This window comes from Austrofundulus limnaeus, unplaced genomic scaffold, assembly GCF_001266775.1.
Source record: "Austrofundulus limnaeus strain Quisiro unplaced genomic scaffold, Austrofundulus_limnaeus-1.0 Scaffold47, whole genome shotgun sequence".
NCBI lineage: Eukaryota > Metazoa > Chordata > Actinopteri > Cyprinodontiformes > Rivulidae > Austrofundulus > Austrofundulus limnaeus.
This window is the reverse complement of record NW_013952449.1, coordinates 220,661-231,307: the sequence shown is the minus strand read 5'-3', so window position 1 is coordinate 231,307 and position 10,647 is coordinate 220,661. Positions and strand designations below refer to the sequence as shown.

The 10,647-nt window shown below is 40.6% G+C and overlaps 1 protein-coding gene across 1 annotated transcript in view; it reads right to left on the bottom strand.

Moving 5' to 3' along the window:
- Window positions 1–242: 242 nt before the first annotated feature.
- Window positions 243–10,647, bottom strand: part of samtor (S-adenosylmethionine sensor upstream of mTORC1) — a 19,725-nt gene continuing 9,320 nt past the window's right edge. Inside the window, exons 2-5 of the mRNA XM_014008036.1 lie at window positions 8,877–9,018; window positions 8,659–8,787; window positions 4,344–4,458; window positions 243–3,833 (exon numbers count right to left, since the gene is read on the bottom strand). Of these exons, the coding sequence (XP_013863490.1) occupies window positions 3,201–3,833; window positions 4,344–4,458; window positions 8,659–8,787; window positions 8,877–9,018 (1,019 nt within the window). The 3' untranslated portion in view covers window positions 243–3,200. The remainder of the gene's footprint in view (window positions 3,834–4,343; window positions 4,459–8,658; window positions 8,788–8,876; window positions 9,019–10,647) is intronic.

Below are 10,647 nucleotides of genomic sequence, written 5' to 3'. Positions count from 1 at the left end.
ACTTTACTCAGCATCTTCTTAAACACGTAAAAATAGCTTTTCAGTGATTATTTACAAAATGCTGAGGCTATGGGTCCAATTTTTAACCTTCAACCAACTTTAATGGAATACTATTAGAATTAACCTATTAATGCCTGTTAAAATACCTTTTACTCTTTTCCCATGCACACAATCAGTTCATAACAAGTACACAGAAGAAATTTTTGGAGTGTTTTTTAAATAAACACACAAACACAAATATATTTCATTTACATTCGTTTATAAGAGAAATACAACCACTTCGTAAGCACTCATTGTTCTTCATCAGTGTTGATAATGAAAATAAACTTTGTAAATGGGCCCCTCACAGACACAAAAATACTGGAAGACACCACAAAACATGCCTGTTGAAGTCTGACGGTGTGGTATGACGACTGTTTTCTGTTTACCCTGATAATGATATGAAAATGGGAACAAAATCCAACACACAAATACAGAAATATTTCCTGCTTCCTTGATATGATAGAGGCAAACTGAAAATATTTGTGTGCAATTTGGCCAAACGAGCTTCATGCCTGGTTAATAAAATTGTGTAATCCTAATTTTCTCCAGAGGCCAAACAACCAAGAGCACACAAGGCACCGTGTACTTCACTTGTCAATAGTTTCTATGGGAAATCATTTTCACAAATTTTGTGACACCCAATGAGATCTATTATAAAGTGCCACTGACAATTAAAAAATAAAATAAAAAACCAACATTCATCCTCACAAACCCAACACAATCCACAGCACTGGCCCTTTCAGGAACCAGCAGGAGCACACAAACATTTCACCAGGTAGTGTCTTTAGCAAAAACTTCTCATAAAATTCTGTATCATCACACTTTTTTTGTTTTTGTCTCAACGAATCTTCCTGAAATCTGCAGCATTTCACCTGTTTCTGAAAGTCAACAGGTCAAACCTGCAAATTAGTGCAAATCTCTTCAGTCAAGGTGAATCATCTGACAGCAAGGAGCTCCGATTTGGATCATTTTTGAGACTTTTTGTATTCAAATTCAAACAGATCAATCAAAACAAAGCTATGTTGATACAGGTGCACTTTAGTTAAATTCACATCAATGACTTGCAACATGTTTCACTTCTCTGCTCAAAAACGATAAAAGGAGAGAAAATTAGAACTGACTCAACATCATGGTAAAACAAAATGAGGGGGAAAGTGTAACAGGGTTGGGCGACAAGATAAACTATTTTTTCCATCGGGCAACATCGGTCCGACAACGGATTATTGGTGATTTATTCACACAGCTGGCTTTAAAGGTGCTTTTGTTTGGTTTTATTTTTTTGAAGCAAAACAATAAATTCTCCTTGCACAATCTCAGAAGTAGTCGATCTGTGGTCAAACATATCACCAAGTCACTAAATAAAGATCACTTTGGTTTGAAACCAAGGAATGACTCAAAGCCTTGAACAAGAACTAAACTCAATGTGTGCAACAAGCCCCGGGTGGTAGTTTTATGATGTGATACATGTCTAACACTGTCAGCAAATACTCTGTATTTGAAAGCCAGAATCTGCAGGAAAAATGTCTTTAAACGGCTTTCAGTTAGGATGTGGTCTGCTTCAGACCATGAGTGCATAAAGGGTGAGGAAAGGTGTCACCGCTGAGGAAACAAAGGTTTAAATCTGTTCAAGCCCTCTTCTCTGCTCTCGGTGTCTCGTGACGAGCAGTCAGACATTACGTGTGTGCTTCACTTGGACACAGGCAGCTTTAACTCAGAACTTAAGAAAATGTCTTTAATTCAGAGACTTAACTGACAGTTGATTGTGAAACAGCTGCTGCGACACTCAGAGAATTACCTCCACACCTGATCGATGAGGAAAACTCTCCACTACATTTAGTCTTTTAAAAACTGGTGGCTGTTTTATTCTATTCGGCTTTTGGCAAAGGTTTTTATAAATAAGAACATCTCAATCACTAATCACGTGTTTTTTCTTCTTTGTTGCCTAAAGTTTGTTTTATATTTTAAACATCAATGAATCAGGAATTTAATTTAGGCAATACAGGATATATTTTTTAATTAATTCTTGATTCTTTACGCAGCTGCTGCTAGATTAGCTCCTAAATCCTTTTGTTTTAGAAAAACTTTGAACTGTATATCTTTTTTGTTACAAGATAAAACTTTCACATTCATTGTTGCTGAATCGAATAAATTAATGAGCCCAATCTTTGCTGAGCAATGAAGTGACAGCAGCTGTCAGGTGGTCAAGTTAGAGACTTTGTGTGCTGGAAATTATTTTAAAAAGGCAGAAAACATCGTCCTTAAAATAATCTGATGAACTCTCTTCGCTCATCATCCATATATTCATCCAGTCGCCCAACCCTTAAGTGTAATACCTATTTTGCACTCGTACCTTGCTAAACAACAAGTGAACAGTTACATTTTCACACCAGTAAACCTAGTAACACTTCTATTGATTCAGAAAATCTCTACAATGCTACAATACTACGTTCTCATAAAAGACGCACAAATCACTCAGAAGAATTAAAAATGGCATCGACACACATTATACTAGATAACACCAATGTTTGACTAAGAATATATATTTGAAAACTATAACTTTTCTCTTTTTTATGTTGTTTGCTTTGGAAAACTAAATGCGCATGAAGAGTTCTCAGAGCTGCATGACTGAAAGGAGCAAGCGTACCGGTTCACACATTCCTCCTCAGTCTCTCCAGTGCAATCAAACTTCAGTCAGACTGCTGGGAGGTGCTGTCTTTGGCTTCTGTACCGAGCAGTCTGTGACATATAGCTTATTCGAACAGAGACTGAGCACAGAATGGAAACAAGCTAACTTGTATTAGCTAACAGCTGACTTGGAGATGGTGACTTCTTCTTTTTATTTTTTTTTTAATGACGGAGCGGGGAGATAAGATAACTTAAGAGCAATCAATTTCCAACTTGGAAAAAAAACTATTTATCAAAATATACCCATCTTAGTGTCTGTGTGTGTGTGTGTGTGTGTGTGTGTGTGTGTGTGCGTATGCTCTCAAAGGAGTGTGGATATGAAAAAATAATCTGTAAACTCTCTTTCACACTGTGCAAACTGCATTTTTTTTCTTTAACAAAGGGGAGTGGGAGAAGAATGCAGCAGGTTTGAATTTGGCAGCGCAGCAGCAGAAGGGAAGGAGACAGTCAGGAGGAGGAAAGGTCATTTTAGTCTAGCTCTGAAGAAGAACGGGATCCTCAAGCTCATGAAATCCAGGGACAGAGCTGCCCTGACTCTCCCCTGAATCGGAATCGTACGGCGTGTCCGGTAGCTCCGTGAAGCCCCAAGCCAGCTGGTCATCCTCAAACTCGGAGCGCACCTGTGCCGACACGTCGGAACAATCCTCCTCCTCGTTGGAGTTGAAGTCCTGAGGGATGTAGAGCATCTCGGGGTAGTTGCGTGACACCAGGTCGCTGGTGGTGGCCAGACACACCTTGCGGAAGGCGATGAGGTGCATGTGGGAATATTTGACGTATTTGTAGCGCTTGAAGCCCAATGACTCCACTGCCACCCGCCAGCTGCGCATCATGAGGGCGTGGCGGTTCTGGTGAGACGAGTCGGGTGTGATGATGAGCAGCAGGCCGTGCAGCTCCAGCAGCTCGTGGGCCTTCTTGCAGCAGATCCAGCGCTGGTATGGTGAGGGGAAATAGGAGAGAAGCAGGGAGAAGACCACCACGTGAAACAGCTGGGCTGGCAGGGCGTCGATTGGGTTGTGGAGGTGACGGAGGAAAGCCTCGACTGCATCACCTGCCAGCTGGAGAGGCTGCTGAAGCTGCAGGTTGAGGAAGTCACACTTGTACACACTCTGAAAACATGAGGAAAGCAGCACAAACCGTGATTTAGAAATGTGCTAATGACTTATTACAAACGGTTTCGTGATTTGCAGCTGCAAAACACAAACTCGTGTTGTTCCACTTTCTGCTGAACTGCTTCATACGCTGGAACCACAGCACCATTACCCCCGCCCTCAGCAAGCATGAGTCATTTCTGCTGTTTTTGCTTTGTAATGCAAGCAAACCTCATTCACATGAGCCATGATTTAAAACAGGAATCATTAATTCTGGTCCTCGAGGTCCGCAGCCCTGCATGATTTACTTGTTCCTCTGCTCCAACACACCTGATTTGAATGATTATCAGGCTTCTGCAGAACTTGGAAGATGTAATTCACTGACTGAATCAGGTGTGTTAGAGAAAGGGAAAAAAGTAAAACATGCAGGGATGTGGACCTCGAGGACCACAACTGATGATCCCTGATTTAAAAACATGCTGTGAACAACAACAAAAGTGACCAGAGCTGCTTTAGAGACGCTCATACCTCTACTGCAGGCACGATGTCGATCCCAACGGTCAGGAACTCATCAAACTTCAGGAAAGGGTTGAAGCAGCTTCCCACGTCCAGAAGGCGAATCTTCCCCAGCTGAAAGACGGGACTGTAACAAAACATGGAGAAATTAAATCCTTGTTGCTAGCTGCCTTTAAAGCCAGAGGTTGAAACCATGCTCAAATGGTGGAGTCAGATGATCTCATGTATTTTCATTAATTAATGCTCATATTTTGTTTTTATGTTCAACTCCCAGCAGCTACCACCAATAATGTTTGTAAAACATTACAGCCATGTTTCAACATCTCCTTATGGTTCCCCTCACTCACTTTAAGACCCGTGGTGACCGGTCCTTCTCCTCTGTGGCCCCCAGGCTCTGGAATGAACTCCCTGTTAATCTGAGCTCCCTTGATAACATTGTCTCTTTCAAGTCACTCCTAAAAACTCACTTTTTCTCTCAAGCGTTTTAGCTAAACTTTTTCACCATTACTGCCAGCCTACCTCAAATGCTCATCAATCTGTGTTTTTTAATTATTGAACTTACACCATATTTTTCTCTCCCACATTCATTATGTTTTTGTGTATTATTGTATATTTTGCCCTGCATTGACCTTGTGTTTGATTTACAATTTTAGAAATTAATTCTTGATTTGATGTTTTCAATTTTTTTGTTGCTCTGTTTAATTATGTTTTTCTGTTTCATTTTATTCTTTCCACCATTTTTATACTGTTAATGATTGTACAGCACCTTGTGAATATATTTCTGTGAAAGGCGCTTTACAAATAAAACTTTACTTACTTACTTACTTTGTGTTGGCTAAGGTTGATTTGCTGTGGAAGCAGTGTTTGGTACTGAAACCTGGTCATTTTTAAGCCCCGGTGCTACATGATTAATTTTGACCTGATCAATAAACCTGAATGGTATCGTTAACAGGAACAGAGTGGTGGCATGACAAGCATGGACACTGCACATGATGCACAAGATGAGCTCTCTTTTGCTCTCTCGCCTCTTGGAGTCTGCTTCTCCCAGGCTGTCAGAGCCCGAAGGGGAGGGGCTAATAACAACACAGGATTCAGATGATGGCAGAGCAGCAAGTAGCGAGTAAAAAAGTTCAAAGTGTGGCTCTATTTTTCAAAAACAGACGCAGAAAGTGCAAACTGTCTAAAGTGTAACAAAGCATTACATTGCTTGCAAATGGCAACATGAGGAATCTATCAAAACACATCAGTAAAGTACACCACGTCCAAACAGAAAGTTACACTGTGTTTGACCTCCAGGTGGGACGCCAAGCACCTGCTACTCCGGTTATGTATGCTAGCAGTACACATGTGGAACCAAAGTGTTTTTATCAAACATAAAGGCATGCAATTTTCATAAAATGTTGAAAAAACAACGTGAGCTGGAAAATATAAGAGGCTTAAAGTAGTCATCTTGGTAAAATAAAAGAAAAGAAAACTGGCAATGGTTAATGCAATGCAAATTAAAACTGCATGTGCAAATAAAAATTAAGTGATTTTTCAAAGTTCTAAACTGATTTAAAATAAAAACATTACATATTCATAGTTTTATTACCACAGAGAAGCATCAGCAAGAGTACCATTAAAATACTGGATTGACAAGCAACACAGATAAGTACTGATACAATTTTAATAATATCCGTCCCCATGTGGCAGTCATCTAAAGCCTGTCCATGGGCTAGGGTGGATCACCATAAACACCCCCACCCCAACTTCTCAGGTATTTTCATGTACGCTAGGGCAGTGTTTCCCAAAGTTGGGGTCGGGACCCAAAGTGGGGTCCCAAAACATCAAGGTGGGGTCCTGAAAAGATTTTAGGAATTAATTACATTTTTGCCTTAGTTGTTACAAATGAGTGAGGTTAGTGTATTTAAAATGGGTACATTTAATATAAAAATATTGTTACTAATACCCATGTTTTATTGACCTGATAGAAATATTTATCATCCAAAAATAGTTGGGGGCACAGGCCTCTGCTACTGTTATTTTGTGGGTCAAAAGCTGAAAAGTTTGGGAACCACTGCCCTAGGGTACAGTCTTTCAGAAAATGCATGTTAACAGAAAAGAAGGTGCGTCTCACTGCCCCCCAGGGACCCCTTTTTGAACACACCCCTTTTACATTGTGACCATCAAAGTTAGGGGGACAGGAAGCTTAATTGCGAATAAATTTGATATAAACCAACCAAATTTTACAACAAGGTATCAACAGATATGTATTAATTAGTTCTTCAATTTACATGACATTTCATTAAACAAGTATGTGCTTGATGATGTCATCAGGGGGTCAAAAGGTCACAACCCCAACAGAAGATGAAAATTTTCATCTTTTTAGTCTGTGGGTTAGGGTGGGTCACCATGCACACCCCACTACTGAACTTCTGCAGGAGCTCTGAATGGAAATTCTTATTCTGATTTTCATGATTTTTGGTCACATTTACAACAATATTTAGAAATGTTATTGATATTCATCCTACATATAACATATACTATGAAATCATACAGTTATTTCAACGTAGCCTTCATTTGACCTTTACATTTTCATCAGTTGTACAGGCACCTCCAGTGATTATGTTCAAGAGTTTTATTAAAATCCATCCAGTTGTCTATGAGATATTTTTGGTAACAGACAAAAAGAGTAGACTAATAGTTTTTGGACTAAAGACTAATGGTGCGTTCACACCAAACGCGATTTCAGCGTCAGGAGCAGCAGGTTTACATDCAAAGTCTATGGTGGAGGCACTTCAAGCAACGTCGGGAAGTTCTGCGGCGCCTCAAGCGCGATTAGAGCAGCGCGATTTGAACGATTTGGACGATCTGAGCGTCGAACGCTCAGATCGTCCAAATCGTCCAAATCGCTGAAGTTGGGAAATCTGAACTTTTGCAGCTCGACGCGCAGCGTCAACCAATCAGAGAGACTCCACTGTGTGACGTAGTGACATATTTCCCGACGGGACAGTTTACTGAATGAGGTCCACTAACCTGAAACAGACGGAGCTCCTGCTCTTTAGCTAAAATGAGTGCTGCAGTCGTGTCCTGATCCGCAGCAATGCGTGGCAGCGACTCATCAGACTGAAAAAATAGTCCTGAAAGCAGCTGTGAGCCTCTTCTCTGAATTATCTGGTGAATTAATTATGAATTAATTATCTGATGAACGTGACACGTTCTGGCTGTCTGTAAATAAAGCAAAGCCACTTCCTCGTCCGACATTAAACGGAGCCCCACAGAGGAGGGAGGGGCGGGGCGGCTGTCGCCGTGCAGCGCAGATGTCCTGCGTCTGACCTCAAAGTGCACAAGCTTCAAACTTCAGCGTTGGCTGCGATTTTGAAGCTGAAATCGCGTTCGGTGTGAACGCACCATAATCTTGTCACGTGACTGTCAGCTACTAGCACATCAAATCTTAGCTCAACATTTGTAAAATAATAACCTTACTGGGAGCTTATGCTACGTTCACACCGAACGCGTTTTGAGCGGCCAAAAAGCGCAAAACGCCTGAAGTTGGACGCACTATGTTCAGACCGAAGAATGCACTAGTGTTCAGACCAGAACGAGAAGCAGCAGCAGCGACTGCAGCTGGCTGTGGGAGGAGCGTGTCCTCGGCGGGTGAATAAAGATAAAACAAAAGAAAACGGCTTTGATTTATTTACTAAAAAGCAAGTGAACGTTGTGCACAGCAGATAATTAACTCACCAGATGATTTAGAGGCGATTTGTTCAGTTAGTTTCGTCACTCCAGAAGCTGCCAGCTGATGGACTTTTACGTACTTTTACGTAATGGTACGTTCGGTGTGAACGTAGCATTACTGTCAAACCAACAAATGAAGTCTGACAACGACCAGCTGATGAATCTTCTGTGGGTTCAAACTTTTAAACTGGCTGCAGTGGAAACAATATTTTCTGCTTGTGTAAACAAGCATTTACTGAATATTTCCAAGCTGTTTGTCTGAGAAAAGGATCCTCTTTAGGTTAAAATCTATATTCACACACAAAAAGATTCTGTTCTTTCACACACTCAGACTGTAGGACATTACTATTTATGTGTGCCATAAAAGTTTAAATGTAAATGATTGTTTTAGCCCAGATTTTAAATTTATTCAGTGAAAGAAGTTTAAACAACAAATTAGTAACATTTTTTTAAACAACTGTACCAGAAGCAGTGAGTTTTGCTGCAGTTTTTAACCGTTCACACAAATGACACATTATTAATAGAAGCAAAGGACATAAAGTTGTTTTCTTTCTGCCATTTTCTCTTGACACTTAAAAAAAGACATTAGGATGTTCTCATCAGAACCTACCTTGGGATGGTGTTGTGAGTTTCAGCACCAACAGATGCTGCAGCTGGACTCATGGCCATTGCAGTGCTTTTGTCATCCTTTTCTAACATTCTTTTCATCCCTCCGTCCAAGAAAAACTCTTGACAGACACTGCAGGAGGAGAATCAAAACACAAGTCAAACCTCAGTCGCAGAGAAAGCAGAAATAAGCTCCTCCACATGCCTGGAAACACGTCGCACCTACGACACCATTCGATGCGGCCTTCTCCTTCGCAGTTTTTGGTCCAGTGGCTGTCTGCGAGGTTCTTCATGGCGAGGGCGTACTCACTCAGCGTCTGCTCGTCCTCGCAGTGCTCGCGCCAGATCTTGTCAAAGTCACCCACTGAGGAGGGAAATTTAATCAGGGTTAAAGAAACAAAAAAAAAAGAGCAGCCTGCAACATAAATAACACACCCAAATAACTTAAGTGATTTATCTCACATGAAGCCCACGCTGCTCAACAACAAGCAGCGAACCCTCACCACCTACTTGTTCATTCACTTTAGCCTTAAAACACAGCTGCATTTCTTAGAAAAACCTCCTGAAACTGTTCACACCACTGCAGGCACCTCAGTATTCCACACTTCTCTGTAAGCACAGAGGCAGCACTGTTCCTCTTTCAAAAAAAAATCCATGACAAACAACTGGCGCACAGTAATAAGAATATTGTAAGCCAAACTTCTCTATTAGTCCATCTTTACAGCTGCTCAGGAGCTGAAACACACAGAGCAGAAATCCCATGACTTGAGGGGAAAAACAACTTGTCTGATTTGCAGAAATGAAAGGAAAACAAGTGGTAAACAGCAGCCTTCTGAAAGCACGACGACTGTGATTTAATGCCAAGCCCAACGAATCATGCTTTACTTATTAACCAATCATGTGGTCTGTGAGCAGGACAACCTCTTTAAGCTTCTCTAGTCTCCCAAACAACCAGTCACCCCCCTGTGCTGGATATTTTACTGATTTATCCGCAGCACAGAAGCTAACTAAGCTCATATGATGATTATGTTGTGTTTAAGGGTGGAAAAGTGGGGCAGAGTGCACACAAACAGCACCGACCTGATCTCCATACTCAACACACTGTTGGAAGTAGAGAATGTAACAACACTGAAACAAGTTTGTTGCTAAAACCTCTTCCTAAGCCCCTCATTTTCTTTCCACATTGAGATTTGACACCAGCAAAATAACAAAACATGTGGTTTTAATTCACAAGCAGTCAAAAACACAAACAGCCAGCCAGGCAGTGGTGCAGAAGATGACCACATTTATTATATCTCTGGGTTTAAACTGGAAAATTGAAATAAGATGCTGGCAGTTTGCTGCTACAGATGATTAAATCATCCTTTTAGCATGTCAAGATAAAGTTCTGCTGCCTTTTTAATATGTCTTTCTGTTTCCCACCCACACACCGGAGGGCTGTGTGTTTCCTGAAAAAGATAAAAAAAGAGAGAACTAGAGAAAACAAAAGCACAAAGTGTGTGTAAAGTAGGTAGTGGAGCAAGGTTTTAAACCAAGGGCAATTGATATGAAACATTAAACTCTGTGTTCCAACAAGGTAGAAAATGTGTTGGTGCTGTGAAATTGTTTTATTTTTCACTCAAAGATGCTGAGCTCGGACACACAGATGTCATTAGTCAGTTCTGTGTTATAAGTGGGTTTTTCCAAACTTCCCATTTCAAATCAGTGGAGCAGAGCAGAGGATCATGTTCTAAAGACATCAGCTGATAAACAGATTGACATAAAATATTTTAAGTACCTGTGACATACATGTCCTTCAAATACAAAAAGTCAAAGAAAACATTTTATATGTACTTGTTAAAGTGGGCCTATTATGGGGGTCTTAGCACAAGTTAGGATCCATCTGTGGGCTATACAAAACATGTTCATTTGATTTAATTCACAAAAAGAATCTCAAATAATGAAATTTCATCTTTTCAGTTCTTCCTGTTCTTCAGCTCATGCTGTATGCAGA